This window comes from Ascaphus truei, unplaced genomic scaffold (genome assembly GCF_040206685.1).
Source record: "Ascaphus truei isolate aAscTru1 unplaced genomic scaffold, aAscTru1.hap1 HAP1_SCAFFOLD_653, whole genome shotgun sequence".
NCBI lineage: Eukaryota > Metazoa > Chordata > Amphibia > Anura > Ascaphidae > Ascaphus > Ascaphus truei.
In genome coordinates, this window is record NW_027456986.1 from 72739 (window position 1) to 94307 (window position 21569).

Below are 21569 nucleotides of genomic sequence, written 5' to 3' on the forward strand. Positions count from 1 at the left end.
AAAGGGATCATTCGCACTGTATTTACACTACGTTTGCCTGGCAGGCAATGTATTACACCCGCAGAGCGCAGCGCAGGAGGAAAGGGATCATTAGCACTGTATTTACGCTACGTTTGCCTGGCAGGCAATGTATTACACCCGCAGAGCGCAGGAGGAAAGGGATCATTAGCACTGTATTTACACTACGTTTGCCTGGCAGGCAATGTATTACACCCGCAGAGCGCAGCGCAGGAGGAAAGGGATCATTCGCACTGTATTTACGCTACGTTTGCCTGGCAGGCAATGTATTACAGCCGCAGAGCGCAGCGCAGGAGGAAAGGGATCATTAGCACTGTATTTACGCTACGTTTGCATGACAGGCAATGTATTACACCCGCAGAGCGCAGGAGGAAAGGGATCATTAGCACTGTATTTACGCTACGTTTGCCTGGCAGGCAATGTATTACACCCGCAGAGCGCAGGAGGAAAGGGATCATTCGCACTGTATTTACGCTACGTTTGCCTGGCAGGCCATGTATTACACCCGCAGAGCGCAGCGCAGGAGGAAAGGGATCATTAGCACTGTATTTACGCTACGTTTGCCTGGCAGGCAATGTATTACTCCCGCAGAGCGCAGCGCAGGAGGAAAGGGATCATTAGCACTGTATTTACGCTACGTTTGCCTGGCAGGCAATGTATTACATCCGCAGAGCGCAGAAGGAAAGGGATCATTCGCACTGTATTTACACTACGTTTGCCTGGCAGGCAATGTATTACACCCGCAGAGCGCAGCGCAGGAGGAAAGGGATCATTAGCACTGTATTTACACTACGTTTGCCTGGCAGGCAATGTATTACACCCGCAGAGCGCAGGAGGAAAGGGATCATTAGCACTGTATTTACACTACGTTTGCCTGGCAGGCAATGTATTACACCCGCAGAGCGCAGGAGGAAAGGGATCATTAGCACTGTATTTACACTACGTTTGCCTGGCAGGCAATGTATTACACCCGCAGAGCGCAGGAGGAAAGGGATCATTCGCACTGTATTTACACTACGTTTGCCTGGCAGGCAATGTATTACACCCGCAGAGCGCAGCGCAGGAGGAAAGGGATCATTAGCACTGTATTTACACTACGTTTGCCTGGCAGGCAATGTATTACACCCGCAGAGCGCAGGAGGAAAGGGATCATTAGCACTGTATTTACGCTACGTTTGCCTGGCAGGCAATGTATTACTCCCGCAGAGCGCAGCGCAGGAGGAAAGGGATCATTAGCACTGTATTTACGCTACGTTTGCCTGGCAGGCAATGTATTACACCCGCAGAGCGCAGGAGGAAAGGGATCATTAGCACTGTATTTACACTACGTTTGCCTGGCTGGCAATGTATTACACCCGCAGAGCGCAGCGCAGGAGGAAAGGGATCATTAGCACTGTATTTACACTACGTTTGCCTGGCAGGCAATGTATTACACCCGCAGAGCGCAGGAGGAAAGGGATCATTAGCACTGTATTTACACTACGTTTGCCTGGCAGGCAATGTATTACACCCGCAGAGCGCAGGAGGAAAGGGATCATTAGCACTGTATTTACACTACGTTTGCCTGGCAGGCAATGTATTACACCCGCAGAGCGCAGGAGGAAAGGGATCATTCGCACTGTATTTACACTACGTTTGCCTGGCAGGCAATGTATTACACCCGCAGAGCGCAGCGCAGGAGGAAAGGGATCATTAGCACTGTATTTACACTACGTTTGCCTGGCAGGCAATGTATTACACCCGCAGAGCGCAGGAGGAAAGGGATCATTAGCACTGTATTTACGCTACGTTTGCCTGGCAGGCAATGTATTACACCCGCAGAGCGCAGGAGGAAAGGGATCATTAGCACTGTATTTACGCTACGTTTGCCTGGCAGGCAATGTATTACACCCGCAGAGCGCAGGAGGAAAGGGATAATTCGCACTGTATTTACGCTACGTTTGCCTGGCAGGCAATGTATTACATCCGCAGAGCGCAGCGCAGGAGGAAAGGGATCATTAGCACTGTATTTATGCTACGTTTGCCTGGCAGGCAATGTATTACATCCGCAGAGCGCAGCGCAGGAGGAAAGGGATCATTCGCACTGTATTTACGCTACGTTTGCCTGGCAGGCAATGTATTACACCCGCAGAGCGCAGCGCAGGAGGAAAGGGATCATTCGCACTGTATTTACACTACGTTTGCCTGGCAGGCAATGTATTACATCCGCAGAGCGCAGCGCAGGAGGAAAGGGATCATTCGCACTGTATTTACACTATGTTTGCCTGGCAGGCAATGTATTACATCCGCAGAGCGCAGCGCAGGAGGAAAGGGATCATTAGCACTGTATTTACGCTACGTTTGCCTGGCAGGCAATGTATTACATCCGCAGAGCGCAGCGCAGGAGGAAAGGGATCATTAGCACTGTATTTACACTACGTTTGCCTGGCAGGCAATGTATTACACCCGCAGAGCGCAGCGCAGGAGGAAAGAGATCACGTGCACTGTATTTACGCTACGTTTGCCTGGATACATAGAACCTGTAGGGTTCGAGTTATTACCACTTTCCTCTCCACCTTCTCCCTGAATCTTTACCCCAAGAGTGCGCCCTCTTCCAGGCTCACCCGCTCCCGGGAAGGGGACGCCCTGATCCGACCCGCTCCCGGGAAGGGGACGCCCTGGTCCCACCCGCTCCCGGGAAGGGGACGTCCTGGTCCCACCCGCTCCCGGGAAGGGGACGCCCTGATCCCACCCGCTCCCGGGAAGAGGACGTCCTGATCCCAGCCGCTCCCGGGAAGGGGACGTCCTGATCCCACCCGCTCCCGGGAAGGGGACGTCCTGATCCCACCCGCTCCCGGGAAGGGGACGCCCTGATCCCACCCGCTCCCGGGAAGGGGACGCCCTGGTCCCACCCGCTTCTGGGAAGGGGACGTCCTGGTCCCACCCGCTCCCGGGAAGGGGACGCCCTGATCCCACCCGCTCCCGGGAAGGGGACGCCCTGATCCCAACCGCTCCCGGGAAGGGGACGCCCTGATCCCACCCGCTCCCGGGAAGGGGACGCCCTGATCCCACCCGCTCCCGGGAAGGGGACGCCCTGATCCCACCCGCTCCCGGGAAGGGGCCGCCCTTATCCCACCCGCTCCCGGGAAGGGGACGCCCTGATCCCACCCGCTCCCGGGAAGGGGACGCCCTGATCCCACCCGCTCCCGGGAAGGGGACGCCCTGATCCCACCCGCTCCCGGGAAGGGGACGCCCTGATCCCACCCGCTCCCGGGAAGGGGACGCCCTGATCCCACACGCTCCCGGGAAGGGGACGTCCTGATCCCACCCGCTCCCGGAATGGGGACGTCCTGATCCCACCCGCTCCCGGGAAGGGGACGTCCTGATCCCACCCGCTCCCGGGAAGTGGACGTCCTGATCCCACCCGCTCCCGGGAAGGGGACGTCCTGATCCCACCCGCTCCCGGGAAGGGGACGGCCTGATCCCACCCGCTCCCGGGAAGGGGACGCCCTGATCCCACCCGCTGCCAGGAAGGGGACGTCCTGGTTCCACCCGCTCCCGGGAAGGGGACGCCCTGATCCCACCCGCTCCCGGGAAGGGGACGCCCTAGTCCCACACGCTCCCGGGAAGGGGACGGCCTGGTCCCACCCGCTCCCGGGAAGGGGATGCCCTGGTCCCACCCGCTCCCGGGAAGGGGACGCCCTGGTCCCACCCGCTCCCGGGAAGGGGACGCTCTGATCCCACCCGCTCCCGGGTTGTACATGCCAACGTTTCCATTAATTCATCCAATTGTAGCCATCCGTCTCCCAGCAGAGGCGCCCTCCGTCTCCCAGCAGAGGCGCCCTCCGTCTCCCAGCAGAGGCGCCCTCCGTCTCCCAGCAGAGGCGCCCTCCGTCTCCCAGCAGAGGCGCCCTCCGTCTCCCAGCAGAGGCGCCCTCCGTCTCCCAGCAGAGGCGCCCTCCGTCTCCCAGCAGAGGCGCCCTCCGTCTCCCAGCAGAGGCGCCCTCCGTCTCCCAGCAGAGGCGCCCTCCGTCTCCCAGCAGAGGCGCCCTCCGTCTCCCAGCAGAGGCGCCCTCCGTCTCCCAGCAGAGGCGCCCTCCGTCTCACAGCAGAGGCGCCCTCCGTCTCCCAGCAGAGGCGCTCTCCGTCTCCCAGCAGAGGCGCCCTCCGTCTCACAGCAGAGGCGTCCTCCGTCTCCCAGCAGAGGCGCCCTCCGTCTCCCAGCAGAGGCGCCCTCCGTCTCCCAGCAGAGGCGCCCTCCGTCTCCCAGCAGAGGCGCCCTCCGTCTCCCAGCAGAGGCGCCCTCCGTCTCCCAGCAGAAGGGGTGTTTAAGTGGGTGTTTGTGGGAAACTTGCGGGGCACCCTTTGCTACTCTCTCCGAACTCCCTCTTTAGATCTCCTCTTGTCTCCTCCAGAGATGCAGAGCACAGAGAGGCAGCTCACAGGTCAGAGCGAGAGGCGGGCCGGCGGGTGTCCTCAGAGAGCACCGGGGGTGGGAAGAATAAAGACGGACCATGAACTGGCCGCGGAGCAGCAAGAGGAAGTGAAAGCGGTAAGTGCGACCCGTCGCCACGCCCATGTCAAGTGCATCTCCCATCCAAGAGACGGCAAGCAAGGCATTGTGGGTAGTTGTCACGGCCAGAGGCTGATGTAAAAGAATTATCTGATGTCATGCCACAAGGACCAAAGTCTCTGAGATTTGGGGATTCTGGTCTCGAAAATGGTTGGGGGGGGAGGGATGGGGTGGATACATAAAATAAAAGGGGGTAGCTGTGGGAGGGGAACAGCACAATAGTGAATCGACATTTCTTGATACTTTGCATAGTTTTAACTTGGTAAGCGTGAGCGTTTTGGGACACCTTCTAAGTTTGTAGTGGGAACCATGACTGGGGAATAATTGCATGAAAATGTTTTAGGGGACGTTACGGGGAGGAGCGAGGGAAACTCCTGGCCTGTCCCTAGCGAAGGCATATAATTGGTCCTAAGGGGCTACAGGCTCAGGATCTTCAACTGCATTGCCGCCCCTCTTTTGTACTCGTCACCTGGTGGCTGTTCCGGGATGGGGAATGGGGGTGGGGCGGAAGGAAAAAACAAAAACTGGGGGGGGGGGGGGGGGGGGTTACCGGAAAAGAAAAAAGAGTGAGAATGGGTGTGTCTTCAAAGAGACAGTCCTAATGCTCACCTGAGATAGTTAGGTGAATAAGTTAGACACAGAAAAAAACCAGGTGGGTATTAACCCCTCTGTTATCAACTGTGTCCACCGGCGCTCTTACTAGCAGAATTGATATATATATACATACATACATTAGCACATAAAAAGGAAGGGATTAACACAGTGAAATAAAAGGAGAACAATTACTAAAAAAGACAAATTAATACTTAATACTTCGAAGAATTTCACAAATTGTTTTCCCAAATATAGAGTCCAATCTTGATTGAAAAAAATGGGTATGCAGCTTCTTTACATCTGGAACCAACCTCGGGACCGGGAGAAACTAGAGACAGGGGAAACAAAAAAGAAAAAAGCGCAAGGCCCAATCTTAGTACCGAAGTGCCTGTACCAACTACATTTTTGTGAGTGTTTATAACCGTTTTTAATTGTTTATAAACATGACTATACTACTCTATGGGCCTTGCGCTTTTTTCTTTTTTGTTTCCCCTAATGCTCACCTGCCCTTGCAAACAAAATCTGGGGTGAGGGGTAACAAAAAAGAACAAGGGAAACTGTCTCCAAGGACACAGACATGGTTGGGGGTAGTGGCCAAGACTCAGATGGGCTGTCTCCCAAAGCTCCAACCCCGGGGCTTCTTTGGGCCCTGGGCTCATTGTAAAGATGAGGCTAAACTGTATCGTGGGGGTAAACTTCGCTAGTAAGCCATTAGTCACCTTATATTAACTCGAACCCGAAAACCTAAGTTAATATAACTTAATATAACAACAGATAGTACTTTCGCGTTTACGCTCGCAAAACCCAACTTTTGGGTACAACCTCAAATTAACTGAAGAGGGAGGGGGTGGTGTGAAGAGAGGGGGCGAGTGTGGTGTGAAGAGGGGGGGAGTGTGGTGTGAAGAGAGGGGGCGAGTGTGGTGTGAAGAGGGGGGGGGAGTGTGGTGTGAAGAGGGGGCGAGTGTGGTGTGAAGAGAGGGGGCGAGTGCGGGGAAGGGAGTGTGGTGTGAAGAGGGGGGGAGTGTGAAGGGAAGGGGAGCGGAAGGGATATGAAAGGAGGTGGGAATGCGGTTCGAGTCCAGCAGTATATCGGCCTCCTGCTAATGAGAAGGTTATTGTGTTAGTATTGTGTGTCTCTGCTATTCTCTCATTGTCACTTCTATAACAGCCCAAATACACTAATTATGGCGGGAACACGGACTCGGTGTACGTGGATATTGAACAAGTGTGGGAGAAAGACCCCAAAGTGAGCGTCGTCACTGAAGTGGCGTGCTATAAGGATGACCTGTAAGTAAGCCCAGTGTAAGCTCTGCTAGGGTGCTGTGTGCGTATCTATCTACAGTGTGTATATAAATAAGTGTGTGTGTGTGTGTGTGTGTGTGTGTGTGTGTACACAGATGAATTGCTCTTCCCTTACAAAGTGAGACAGACATTATGGCAATCTGTACGGGTCAGAGGCAATACATTATGGGAATCGGTTAGGGTGAGAGGCAATGCATTATGGGAATCGGTTTGGGTGAGAGGCAATGCATTATGGGAAATGATTAGGGTGAGAGCCAATGCTTTAGTGGAATTGGCTCGGGTGGGAGGCAATGCATTATGGGAATCTGTTAGGGTGGGAGGCAATGCATTATGGGAATCTGTTAGGGTGACAGCCAATGCATTATGGGAAACAGTTAAGGTGACAGCCAATGCATTAGAGGGAACGATTAGGGTGAGAACCAACTAATTATGGGAATTGGTTTGGGTCCGAGGCCGTGCATTATTGAAAACAGTTAAAACGAGAGCCAATGCATTATGGGAAATGGTTAAGGTAAAAGCCAATGCATTATGGGAAATGTTTAAGGTGAGCCAATGTATTATGGGAAATGGTTAAGGTGAGCCAATGTGTTATGGGAATCTGTTTGGGTCAGAGACAAGGAGGTGTATTTTTACGATGAGATCTAGTGATCCTAGTCTCAAAAACATGGTATTTTATAGGACGTGTGTGTGTGTGTGTGTGTACAGTATGTATGTATGTATGTATCCAAAAAAACAAATCAGAGAGGGGTGTGGCGTGAGGGACACGGAGCTTGGCGTGAGGGACACGGAGCTTGGCGTGAGGGATGCGGGGCTTGACATGACGGACGCGGTGCTTGGCGTGACATGCGCGGTGCTTGGCATGATGGACGCGGCGTTTTTGGCCTGACGACCCCCTGTGTTTGGCCTCTATCTTGCAGGCACATGTATCAGTTTGACTACGGGCACAAGCACTATTACCAGGCACGCAAGGATCTGAACAAAGCCTTCATGGAGAAACTGGCAGACAGGTGAGACTCTTACACCGACACTATGCCCGTCCCGCCAGGAGCAGGGGGCCACATCCTCCCCAAACCCCAGTGACTGCGGAGGCCCAGCAGCAGTGAGGTTAAGTGACAGGGACATCCACGTCTCTCCCAGCATCTCCCGAACCTCACAGCACCTCTTGCAGTAAGCTGAGAAGCTGCTCCCCCGGGGAGAGGTGGCTATCATTAGCGATGGGTAATGGCCGTTCAGTTTGCATGTGAGCAGCCATTATAATGCTGACACTACTGCCACTTAGCACATAACCCTATAAGGGTATCACAGATCCTCAATGAGGGTTTATTACACCATGCCTGGGATAGGGAAGTACAGAGCCAGAAACCCATTCAAGGACAACTTCTTTTTGTCCACCACATTCACGAAGAGCTCGTATAATCCTTACAAGGGAAAAGAAACGTGTCCCATCCCCCACTTCTAGTGAATGTATCCTTTCTTCCTTTGCTGGGGAGGATATAGAGACTCTGTGTGTGTGCATGTGTATATATGCATGTATGTATTTATTTATATAGCGCCATTAATGTGCATAGCGCGTCACAGCAGTAATACACGGGACAATCATATAAATAACAAATAATACAAATCACATAATGGGGAGAAGCACTTCAGGCATAAAAGTAACATTTATGAAAAGGAGTCCCTGCCCCGAAGAGCTTACAATCTATTTGGTTGGTAGGAGGAACATACAGAGACAGTAGGAGGGCGTTCTGGTAAGTGCGTCTGCAGGGGGCCAAGCTTTATGTATCGGGTGTATAGTATCAGCCATGGAGCTACTCATATGCTTCCTTAAGGAGGTGTGTTTTAAGGTGTGTTTTAAGGTGGATAGAGAGGGTGCAAGTCGGGTACTGAGGGGAAGGGCATTCCAGAGGTGTGGGGCAGTCAGTGAGAAAGGTTTAAGGCGGGAGAGAGCTTTAGATACAAAGGGGGAAGAGAGAAGACATCCTTGAGCAGAACCACCCATCCATACACAATATCCAGTAGATGGCAGTATTCCCATATGTGAATATACTGCACCTGACCCTACAGCAACCACACAGGATTTTATACACACTTTGTATATACATCACAGAGTTTGCATCATTGTTAAATAAAATGGTATTTTTTTCTATGAGTTCACTGGGAGTTGTGCTACTATTTGGTAGCCTGAGTAATATACTCGGAGATGTAATACATTCTCTACGTCCTATATTATATACACAAGCTGAATGACGGCATACAGTATATACGGGAATCTCGTGCGTCTCCCTAACTGGGGGAACATTTATGTGCTCTCAGTCTATTCATGTTCCGTTTGCACCTCAGTATCACTCCTGCCCTATATGATTATTAGGTTGAGCGCTAGGACACTTGTCTGTCTAATAGATTGTAGGGGAGACAGGTGAGAGGCAGGAAGGCCGGACAGCAGGAGGTTACAGTAATCAAGACGGGAGAGAATGAGGGCCCGAGTCAGAGTTTTAGCAGTCGAGTAACAGAGGAAAGGGCGTATCTTTGTTATATTGCGGAGGAAAAAGCGACAGGTTTTCAATATGTTTTGAATGTGAGGGGAGAGAGGAGTAGAGTGTGACCCCTAGGCAGCGTGCTTGGGCTACTGGGTGAATGATCGTAGTTCCAACAGTAATGTGGAAGGAGGCAGTGGGGCCAGGTTTGGGAGGCAGTATGAGGAGCTCTGTTTTTGCCATGTTAAGTTTAAGTCGGCGGATGGCCATCCAGGATGATATCGCAGAGAGACATTCAGAAACTTTGGTCTGTTCAGCAGGTGTGAGGTCAGGGGTAGAAAAGTAAATTTGTGTGTCGTCAGCATAGAGGTGATATCTAAACCCAAGAGATGTGATTAGGTCACCTAGAGAGAGTGTGTACAGAGAAAAGAGAAGAGGTCCCAGGACAGAGCCCTGGGGTACCCCCACAGAGAGATCAATAGAGGAGGAGGAGGTGTTAGCAGAAGAGACACTGAAAGTACGATGGGAGAGGTAGGATGAGATCCAGGATAGAGCTTTGTTATGGATACCAAGAGTATGGAGAATGTGAAGGAGAAGAGGGTGGTCCACTGTGTCAAATGCTGCAGAGAGGTCGAGTAATATGAGCAGAGTGTAGTGACCTCTGTCTTTGGCAGCATGGAGGTCATTAGATATTTTAGTGAGGGCTGTTTCAGCGGAGTGAGCAGTGCGGAAGCCAGATTCTAGAGGGTCCAGGAGAGAATAGGTGGTGAGAGAATGGAGCAAGCGAGAGAATAGAAGACGTTCAAGGAGTTTAGAGGCAAAAGGCAGGAGGGAGACAGGTCGATAGTTAGAAAGACAGGCAGGGTCAAGCTTGCTGTGTTTGAGTAATGGTATGACTGTTGCATGTTTGAAGGAGGAGGGAAAGGTTCCAGAGTAGAGGGAGTTGTTAAAAATGTGTGAGAGTGTAGGGATTATAGTAGGAGCAAGAGGTTTTAGGAGATGGGAGGGAATGGGGTCAAGAGGGCAAGTGGTAGAGGGAGAAGAGGCGATTAGCAGTGACACATCCTCCTCTGTGACAGGTGAAAAGGAGTTGAGGAAGGCAGGAGGAGAGTTAGGAAGTGGTGTGTGATGGGAGGAAGAAACAGAGGGGATGTCCTGACGTACGGATTCCACCTTTTCCTTGAAATAGTCGGCAAAGTCCTGAGGTGAGATGGAGTCCCTCTTGCAAAGAGCTTACAATCTAATGTTTGTGACTGAGCAATAAACCCATATTTACTAAGCAGTGCTATTCCACAAGACACATTACCGTCTATTGAAGTTATTGGGCTGTAAGTGTCTTCAGGTCACTTGCTCAAGGTCACGAGGAGAACGGACAATGGGCTTGGGACCGGCTTCACCTACTTCCCGGGCAGGTTTTCTTAGTACCACCGATCCGTGCTTCCCGTTACTGTATATGGTCCATGTTGTGAACTTTCTAAGCTTTAATCTCACCCCAAATCACTTCCCCTGTGGGCGCACCCTTACATTTACTGGTTAGGGATCTTCACCTAAGTGAGCTATGTGGGCGAGTTTACTACAACAAAACATATCTCACGTAACACGTTCATTGCTAAAATGGTGTCAGAGATGCTCCATGCCCCAGTGCAGCTGCCTCATTGCAAAGCCAGTATATGTTGGTAAGTGGCATTGAGGCTGTAACCCCTTCAGTGCCAGAGATGTATGCAGCATTGTGACGAGTCCGATCTCTGCCGTCCTCGCAGCGCGGAGAAGACGATTCTGCGTGGCTGGCGAGAAGTTTTCGGGGTTCTCCGTATCCTGGCCAGCCTGGTCACCATCTTCCTGGTGGAGCTGCTCTGCTTCCTCAGCAAACACATCTTCCAGGTGGGAGGGTGGGGGGAGTGGGGGAGGGTGGGTGGGGAGGGTAGAGCGAGTGGGGGAGGGTGGAGCGGGCACGCAACGGGTTTAATGAGGGTGAGGGACCTCACTGCGTGTCGTAACCCTTTTAAGCTGTTTGCCATGCGTTGCCCCGCCGCTCTGGCAGCGATGGATCAAGTAGAAGCAGACCTGAGTGAAGGGGAGACCTTACTGGGGGGGAGAGACCTGATGGGGGTGGGGAAACCAGATGCGGATAGACCTGATGAGAGACCTGACGGGTGGGTGGGGGAGACCAGATAGGGATAGACCTGACGAGAAGCCTGACTGGGGGGGAGAGACTAGACTGGGGGAAGAAACCTGACGGGGGGGAGGGGAGAGAGAGACCTGATGGGGGTGGGGAGAGACAGACCTGATCGGGATAGATGGGGGGAGAGACCTGGGGGGGGCGGGGGAGGTGGGAGAGAGACCTGACGGGGGGAGAGAGAGACCTGATGGGGGTGGGGGAGAGACAGACCTGACTCGGGGAGAGACCAGACTAGGGGGGAGAGACCTGACTGGGATAGATCGGGGGAGAGACCTGAGGGGGAGACAGACTTGACGGTGGGGGAGACCTGACAGGGGAGGGAGAGAGACCTGATTGGTGGGGAGGTAGGGAGTCTGGGAAAAGACCTGATGGGGCCAGATGGGGAGAGACCTTACAGGGAGAGATAGAGAAGCTGAAACCTATGACAATGAGACCGCTGACCAATAAGATTTGGCGGCCATGTTTCTCCCAGGAGGGAACTTTAAACCCGGTATTTTGGGAACCGGGTCCCCAGCGCTGAAAGTATCACGAGAACCCGTCGGTACCAAATATGTCACAAACCAAGACGTTCCCGGGCTGCCGCATTAAGAGTGAGGTGGTTCTCAGTAAGTACGTTCTCCCTGTGACGTGTGGTGTTGGCTTCTCTCGCAGGTGCTGGTGGTGGGCTTGCTGACCGTGACGGGGGACCACGTGGTGAAGCCTCTGCTGGTCGCCTTGTTTAACAGCTTCCTGCAGCCTCTGCTCATCTTCCTGCTCAACCTGTTGTCCAGCGTGCGCAGCCTGTGTCTCCCCCTGCTGGACATTCTGCGAGGGCTCACTCAACAGCTGGCCGCGGTTCTGGGCGCGCTCCGACTGGTGGAGGTGCACACGGGCCGAGCTTCCTCCGCTCCCCGCGCACAGGAAGTGTGAGGGAGGGTGGATCCCCCATCTACTGGAACCTCGCTGCCAGCCACAAGTCAATGCTCCGCAACATAAAGCAGTGACGAGTATGAAACGGTCTACCTTTCCAATGTCAAAAAAGAATGTAGGGTAATCAACGCCTCAACGGCACCAAGAACCGCACCTGATGTAGTACCTCTCACTTATTTGGAGACGGCACCAAGAACCGCACCTGGTGTGGTACCTCTCACTTATTTGGAGACGGCACCAAGAACCGCAGCTGGTGTGGTACCTCTCACTTATTTGGAGACGGCACCAAGAACCGCACCTGGTGTGGTACCTCTCACTTATTTGGAGACGGCACCATGAATCGCGGCTGATTTGGTAACTGACACTTGTTTGGCGTCCGTGTCACTGATTTCTAGGATCCGTCACCGACACAAAGCCGCGCTTTCCATTGAAATGTAACGGTTTTGGTCCTTGGAGGGAACGTGGTTTGTGTCCATCACTTTCTCCTAGGTATAGTAATCTAGTTCCGCGTGGCCAGGATAGAGAATAAGTCAGAGGGCCACATTTTAGAAAGACGTTATTCTGGGATTTGGTAAGTGGAACAGGCTCCTATAAAGGTGGAACCAATATTCTACTTACAAAAAGAATACTTTTGCTGAAACCTTTTCTCCGCGTCACAGGCTGTTTTCGGGGTTCTCCGTATCCTGGCCGGCCTGGTCACCATCTTCCTGGTGGAGCTGCTCTGCTTCCTCAGCGCGTGTATACTGCGCAGAACCTCACAGCGCTCCGTGCTGCTTTTAATGAACACGCAGGGTTATTTTCGCCCCTGCAGTGCTGGAGTGGTGTTATTTTCGCCCCTGCAGTGCTGGAGTGGTGTTATTTTCGCCCCTGCAGTGCTGGAGTGGTGTTATTTTCGCCCCTGCAGTGCTGGAGTGGTGTTATTTTCGCCCCTGCAGTGCTGGAGTGGTGTTATTTTCGCCCCTGCAGTGCTGGAGTGGTGTTATTTTCGCCCCTGCAGTGCTGGAGTGGTGTTATTTTCTCCCCTGCAGTGCTGGAGTGGTGTTATTTTTTATTCATTTAACTTGTTTTTTTATCAGATTTGTATTTTTTTAATTCTATTCCAATAAAGATCGTGTGAAAGTGTTTATTACAGACCCAGCTATAGCATGATAAATACAAGTATTTTATATACATCGTCTGACTTGTGGGTTTCAGTTATCTCGTCTCTCGTCTCTCTCCTCTGTTTAAGCTGAAATGGGATTGGTCAAACCAGGCTCCTATGTGGAACCTGTATGTCTTCGGCCCGTGGTTTCATAGGTGACCAGGGGATCCCTGAGACCATCTTTGTTTTACTTTTCAACACCAAATCGTTTTATTTTGTCATATATTTCTATTTTTACATAAAAAAAATATCATTAAAGGTTATACTAAGGTATCAATTGTATATTATCTAGAAAGACAAATGTATTGGGAAATATAAGCTCCATAGTGGCAATAGTATTTGTCCGTAAGTAGGAGGAAAGGGGTTGTCGTTAACAGCACATTTTGAAGGTGTTCCACAAAGTCGCCATATATTTGGGTAGGGTTCACGGGTCTTGGTAGGTTGAAAATCACAGGACATCCTGGCACAGTAATGGCTGCTAGACTCTGGTAACCGATCCAGTCACCTCTAGGGCTGGATATCTGGGTGCGGGACATGCATACCGAGCACAGCCCCACCCCCGAGTTTAATGGGGATTGGGAAGAGATATGGAGTCTGGCACCTCTAGGGTTGGATATCTGGGTGCCGGGACATGCATACAGAGCACAGCCCCACCCCCGAGTTTAATGGGGATTGGGAAGAGATATGGAGTCTGGCATTTCCTAGTGTTGGACAACTATGGGGAAGTGTGGAAATAAGATGAGTGTGACGGCGCCACTTGATCACTGTGTGATCAAGAACCAATTCAAACCATAAGGTGGTCTCTGTACTTATCCAATGCAGTGTGTGTGCAGCGCAATGCAGTGTGTGTGCAGCGCAATGCAGTGTGTGTGCAGCGCAATGCAGTGTGTGTGCAGCGCAATGCAGTGTGTGTGCAGCGCAATGCAGTGTGTGTGCAGCGCAATGCAGTGTGTGTGCAGCGCAATGCAGTGTGTGTGCAGCGCAATGCAGTGTGTGTGCAGTGTGTGCAGCGCAATGCAGCGTGTGTGCAGCGCAATGCAGTGCGTGTGCAGCGCAATGCAGTGTGTGTGCAGCGCAATGCAGTATGTGTGCAGCGCAATGCAGCGTGTGTGCATCGCAATGCAGTGTGTGTGCAGCGCACAGCAAAGAGAGAGAGAGGAGCAGGTCTGGCAAAAAAATAATCTCTTTAATGGGAGGCCATAAAATAGGGGGTTGCAGCCCTCCTACGCGTTTCGTGCAGGTTATGCACTTTATCAAGAAGTGTCACACATGATACACAGACCGTTTAAATACAGCTGACTGCCGTTTTGGCGCCAAAACGAATGATGTCACTAATCATCATAAACCAATGGGCTTCGCCTCCCCAGCATACGCGCCGCAAAATCCGGTCGCAGGGAGAGCCCCCGCCCACACAGCCCAAATAACTCTCAGCCCCAGGGAGCCCACACTCACCCGTCGCTTGTGGTGATCACAGCCATGTTCTGCAAGGGACTCCCCTCCGTCCCGTCGCAGCGCGCATGCGTGGACAGACGAGGCACTACCAGTAACCTCCCAAACTCATCAGCATGCGCGCACATATCCACACAGCACAACCGCATGGTAGCCTGATGAATGGAGAATGCGCGCGCAGCTCCCCAGCATCAGGAGCCAATAGGAAATAGCAATAGAAAACAGCCTCTAGGGAGGAAAGTGGAGCACAGCGCAGGGACAAACAGCAGGAACCAGCACACCATAGGTTAAAAAACTCCTTTAATGGTCGACAAGGGGAGACACCATAAGAAGAACCAACCACCCACTCTGACGCGTTTCGGGCAAAGCCCTTTGTCAAAGAGTATACCCCAATCGCAATAAACACACACTTATGTACCTATACTTTAATTACCTAAATTAATCGCATCCTCCGGTGTTGGTGACGTCAGCCGGACCAGCCGAACATCTCGCGAGACTACCTGTCTAGCCGGACCAGCCGAACATCTCGCGAGACTACCTGTCTAGCCGGACCAGCCGAACATCTCGCGAGACTACCTGTCTAGCCGGACCAGCCGAACATCTCGCGAGACTACCTGTCTAGCCGGACCAGCCGAACATCTCGCGAGAATACCTGTCTAGCCGGAGCCCCAGGAGACAAACCAAAATTAAATTCTTTCAAATATACAATGTCTAACGCATTTATCTAACGCATTTATCTAACGCATTAATCTAACGCATTAATCTAAAGCATTAATCTAAAGCATTAATCTAACGCATTTATCTAACGCATTTATCTAAAGCATTAATCTAACGCATTAATCTAAAGCATTTATCTTACGCATTAATCTAAAGCATTTATCTTACGCATTTATCTTACGCATTTATCTAACGCATTTATCTAACGCATTTATCTAACGCATTTATCTAACGCATTTATCTAACGCATTTATCTAAAGCATTTATCTAACGCATTTATCTAACGCATTTATCTAACGCATTTATCTAACGCATTTATCTAACGCATTTATCTAAAGCATTTATCTAACGCATTTATCTAACGCATTTATCTAACGCATTTATCTAACGCATTTATCTAGAGCATTTATCTAGAGCATTTATCTAGAGCATTTATCTAGAGCATTTATCTAACGCATTTATCTAACGCATTTATCTAACGCATTTATCTAGAGCATTTATCTAACGCATTTATCTAACGCATTTATCTAACGCATTTATCTAACGCATTTATCTAACGCATTTATCTAACGCATTTATCTAGAGCATTTATCTAGAGCATTTATCCAGAGCATTTATCTAGAGCATTTATCTAGAGCATTTATCTAGAGCATTTATCTAACGCATTTATCTAAAGCATTGTTGAATCCTTTGCTACATTCCTTCATGTGATACTAGGATGTGGAATCCTAATATATAAACCAATACTGATATGCCATATCCTAATAATTATACATCTTTGTTCTGAAGGATTCAACAATGCTTTAGATAAATGCTTTACTTTAGATAAATGCTTTACTTTAGATAAATGCTTTAGATTAATGCTTTACTTTAGATAAATGCTTTAGATTAATGCGTTAGATAAATGCTTTAGACATTGTATATTTGAAAGAATTTAATTTTGAAATCTAGTTATCAGGGTTTTGATTTCAGCTATTTCCATTTTCTTCATCTAAATGATAATGCTATGGACATTAATATTCCCTTTCCTTCTTTTAGGTTACATACTCATATTAACGTTTAGGAATATATCATGTCATGAGTATTATTGGGGTCATGTACTTCTGTATCGTTAAGAGGCTTGCGCATGTGTTTTTATGCGTATGTATAGCTATACATTTTTTAACATATATATTTTTAATGTATCTAAGTAGTTATTCACGCTATGTATTCTTTTGCTGACCGCTGTGTGTCTTGTTGTTTTATTATGGCTATTGCTATTTCCTATTGGCTCCTGATGCTGGGGAGCTGTGCGCGCATTTTCCATTCATCAGAACATGGCTGTGATAACCACAAGCGACGGGTGAGTGTGGGCTCCCTGGGGCTGTGAGTTTTTTGGGCTGTGTGGGCGGGGGCTCTCCCTGCGACCGGATTTTGCGGCGCGTATGCTGGGGAGGCGATGCCCATTGGTTTATGATGATTAGTGACATCATTCGTTTTGGTGCCAAAACGGCAGTCAGCTGTATTTAAACGATCTGTGTATCATGTGTGACACTTCTTGATAAAGTGCATAACCTGCACGAAACGCGTAGGAGGGCTGCAACCCCCTATTTTATGGCCTCCCATTAAAGAGATTATTTTTTTGCCAGACCTGCTCCTCTCTCTCTCTTTGCTGTGCGCTGCACACTCTGCATTGCGCTGCACACTCTGCATTGCGCTGCACACTCTGCATTGCGCTGCACACTCTGCATTGCGCTGCACACTCTGCATTGCGCTGCACACTGCATTGCGCTGCACACTCTGCATTGCGCTGCACACTGCATTGCGCTGCACACACTGCATTGCGCTGTACACACACACTGCATTGCGCTGCACACACTGCATTGCGCTGCACACACACACTGCATTGCGCTGCACACACGCTGCATTGCGCTGCACACACGCTGCATTGCGCTGCACACACGCTGCATTGCGCTGCACACACTTCATTGCGCTGCACACGCGCTGCATTGCGCTGCACACCCGCTGCACACCCGCTGCATTGCGCTGCACACGCGCTGCATTGCGCTGCACACGCTCTGCATTGCGCTGCACACGCGCTGCATTGCGCTGCACACCCGCTGCATTGCGCTGCACACGCGCTGCATAGCGCTGCACACGCGCTGCATTGCGCTGCACACGCGCTGCATTGTATTCTCCTGATCTGGACACAGCTGCACGCTTTGGGGAGAGCTGCTGGGGACTTGTGAGTACATATACCTGGGGCCAACCCAATGAGGAGGGGGGAAGTGTCTCTGCATGCTACCCCCACCTTCAGGGTGTTCTAGAGCCCGTCTATAGGTTTAGGACTGTGATTGCCATTATTACATTATTTACCCAGCATGCTCTTTCCCTTTCAATGAATGGACACATTTTAAATAGGTTCAGGTGCTTGAGCACCCCGACCCCCAATTCACATGGGTCTCTGTACATAGAACCAGTGTCCGGGGTCCAGAGAGCTCCGCAGGGTGTAGGATCAGGGAATCTGGAGAAAGGCAAAAAACCTACATAGTGTAATACTGTGTGACTAACATATATCTACTATACTGTAGAAATAAGTAGTATAAGCAGAGTCATAGATGGACAAATAGCCGAGCACAAATCTGCTATACTGATATAGACAGGTGAGTAAAAATATACTGTATATATATATATATATATTGCAGCTGCTGGCACTGCCGTCCGGTGACGTGTTGTGTCTTGGGACAGAATGCCTATCGGAGTGTCTGCTGCGCGGGACGTCTCGCGAACAAAGCGGATTTGGACTGACAATACTCAGTCCTGTTACCGTACCCACGGGCCCAAACCAGTTTCCTCGCGATGAAAACAGCCGCGATAAAGATTCCGTCCTCGGCTAGATTAAGACAGAACGGTGTCGCTAATCACACCCCTAAAGATGCAACTGTGGTTGCGCACTCATCTGTGCAAGGGAAAAAGGCACAAGACGACGCGTTCGCGAACTGCAAAGAGAAAACCACAAAACACTGGGGTATTGGAGTTTAGGGATCCTAAACCAGCCCCAAATGACCCCTCTACAAATAAGGGAGTCATACTTTTTGCGGGTAAGCCCCTGAGGGATAAGGAAGCCGAAGGCCGGGGTCCCCCGGGGCGGAAGAAGCTTCCAGACAACGCTACTGCAGTAGAGATACCCCCACCAGATATCACGGAGGACTTCCCCACTCATTGAAGGAATCGTCAGCTTAGAAAAGGTGATACGTCAAGAAACTGAGGCCCAAGACGACAAGTCTAACGACTACCAATCAGAGACGCCACGGGGGTCAATCAGAGACGCCACGGGGGTCAATCAGAGACGCCACGGGGGTCAATCAGAGACGCCACGGGGGTCAGAGACCGACTACCAATCAGAGACGCCACGGGGGTCAATCAGAGACGCCACGGGGGTCAGAGACCGACTACCAATCAGAGACGCCACGGGGGTCAGAGACCGACTACCAATCAGAGACGCCACGGGGGTCAGAGACCGACTACCAATCAGAGACGCCACGGGGGTCAGAGACCGACTACCAATCAGAGACACCACGGGGGTCAATCAGAGACGCCACGGGGGTCAGAGACCGACTACCAATCAGAGACGCCACGGGGGTCAATCAGAGACGCCACGGGGGTCAATCAGAGACCGACTGCCAATCAGAGACGCCACGGGGGTCAATCAGAGACCGACTACCAATCAGAGACGCCACGGGGGTCAATCAGAGACCGACTACCAATCAGAGACGCCACGGGGGTCAATCAGAGACCGACTACCAATCAGAGACGCCACGGGGGTCAATCAGAGACCGACTACCAATCAGAGACGCCACGGGGGTCAGAGACCGACTACCAATCAGAGACGCCACGGGGGTCAGAGACCGACTACCAATCAGAGACGCCACGGGGGGTCAATCAGAGACCGACTGCCAATCAGAGACGCCACGGGGGTCAGAGACCGACTACCAATCAGAGACGCCACGGGGGTCAATCAGAGACGCCACGGGGGTCAGAGACCGACTACCAATCAGAGTGGGCAAAAACTCTGCCCAGTTTGCACCACCCGCGGTCATTGATACTGAACCAGATGCAGGTGGTCTCAGGGAAGAAAGGAACACCTAATGCATGGAAATACTGGTGCCCCCCCCTCCCTCTTCCCCCCCCCTCCCTCTTCCCCCCCCTCCCTCTTCCCCCCCCCTCCCTCTTCCCACCCCCCTTCCTCTTCCCCCCCCCCTCCCTCTCCCCCCCTCCCTCTTCCCCCCCCCCTCTTCCCCCCCTCCCTCCCTCTTCCCCCCCTCCCTCTTCCCCCCCTCCCTCCCTCTTCCCCCCCCTCCCTCTTCCCCCTCCTCCCTCTTCCCCCCTCCCTCCCTCTTCCCCCCCCTCCCTCTTCCCCCTCTATTCCCTCCTCCCTCCCCTCAATCCTACCCCCCCCCCTCCCTGTATCCCGCGGGGACGGAATGCGGACGCAATAAAAACACATCAGTTCCTAGTAAGATCCAGCGGTCCCAATGAGGGAAATGCCGGGGCGCTGCTCCCAAACACGGGACGTTTTATTATTCTCGCCTCTGCGACGCGCCGGTTACATTCCCTGGACCTGCTGTGCGGGACGGAGACGGTAAATAACTCACCCGTGTTATCGGTTTACGTGGAATTATTCCGTGTCCTCGGTAAAGTAACTAATACCGGCTCCGTGGCATCCTGTGGGGAATGGCCGTTTCCCTTTTCCCCGGATCCGCCAAATTGAAACATAAATATCTCGGTGTATCGGTGGCCGCTACGTAATTACATCGCAAACCCTGGACAACACTTCACCGCTAGTTTTGGGGACTTACAAACAGATTGATCATCAAACGACACGAGGTAAAAGTTATAAAATCCCTCGAACGCTTTAGGTTGCTGCGGAAATGTTAAAAAACCATAACATGAAAACGGGTATCATTGAGCACCCTTTAACTCCATGTAACCTATTAAACATGTCACTGTCCCGCGGTGACGCTGCTCCCGGGAGGGACTGACCCTTTCTGAGTGAGGTGGGACAGCAGAGAGAGAGAGGCCACCAGGGCAACATTTAACTAAGCAGCTGCCCCAACCCAGGGAGCCCAGGACCCGAAACTGCCCCTCCCGTAGGATGTAGGGCCCTAGTTCAGGGCAGTTGGGGAATAATAAGTGTGACGTTATATTGGAGAAAGGAGGACACTTTCACCAATCAGCCCTCAGCGATCAAAACCCGCGCCCCCTCGTGCCTGAGCCCCCCGTATGTGAGGTGCAGACGTGGGCGCTGTGTGAGACCCTTTGACTATTTTTGCTAGCAAACTGGCATCAACCCTGGCCCCTGATTTTATAGGGGGAGGAAGTCTTAAAGTAGCACAACTCCTGGTGGGGAGGGGGGGGTGGCCAGTGTCAGTCTGTCTGTCCCGCTCTATCTCCAGTCCTCAAGGGCCACCAACAGGCCAGGTATTAGGGATATCCCTGCTTCAGCACAGGTGGCTCAATCGTTGACTGACCAGCACCAGCAGGTATATCCTGAATATCTGGCCTGCTGGTGGCCCTCGGGGACTGGAGTTGCCGACCGGGTTTGCACCCCATTCATGTTATACATCGCCGGGATCTTCTTCACCGGGACTCGCCGGGAAAATGATCGTATTTTCACATTTCTGTAATTTAACGGTTTATGTTTCTACGCTCCAATCACCGCGCCAGGCTTATTCCCTCACCGGGCCGTGCTTATTCCCTCACCGGGCCGTGCTTATTCCCTCGCCCATCACCAGGCCGTGCTTATTCCCTCACCGGGCCGTACTTATTCCTTCGCCCATCACCGGGCCGTGCTTCTTACCTCACCCATCACCGGGCCGTGCTTATTCCCTCACCCATCACTGGGCCGTGCTTATTCCCTCGCCCATCACTGGGCCTTGCTAATTGCCTCGCCCATCACCGGGCCGTGCTTATTCCATCACCGGGCCGTGCTTATTCCCTCACCGGGCCGTGCTTATTCCCTCACCGGGCCGTGCTTATTCCCTCGCCCATCACCAGGCCGTGCTTATTCCCTCACCGGGCCGGGCTTATTCCCTCACCGGGCCGGGCTTATTCCCTCGCCCATCACCAGGCCGTGCTTATTCCCTCACCAGGCCGTGCTTATTTCCTCACCCATCACCGGGCCGTGCTTATTTCCTCACCCATCACCAGGCCGTGCTTATTTCCTCACCCATCACCGGGCCGTGCTTATTCCCT

The 21569-nt window shown here is 51.9% G+C and overlaps 1 protein-coding gene across 1 annotated transcript in view; it reads left to right on the forward strand.

The window, feature by feature from the left end:
• Positions 1-13426, forward strand: part of LOC142485861 (uncharacterized) — a 73503-nt gene extending 60077 nt beyond the window's left edge. Inside the window, exons 3-7 of the mRNA XM_075584573.1 lie at positions 4413-4549; positions 6333-6451; positions 7384-7473; positions 10701-10821; positions 11771-13426. Of these exons, the coding sequence (XP_075440688.1) occupies positions 4413-4549; positions 6333-6451; positions 7384-7473; positions 10701-10821; positions 11771-12028 (725 nt within the window). The 3' untranslated portion in view covers positions 12029-13426. The remainder of the gene's footprint in view (positions 1-4412; positions 4550-6332; positions 6452-7383; positions 7474-10700; positions 10822-11770) is intronic.
• The last annotated feature ends 8143 nt before the right edge of the window (positions 13427-21569 follow it).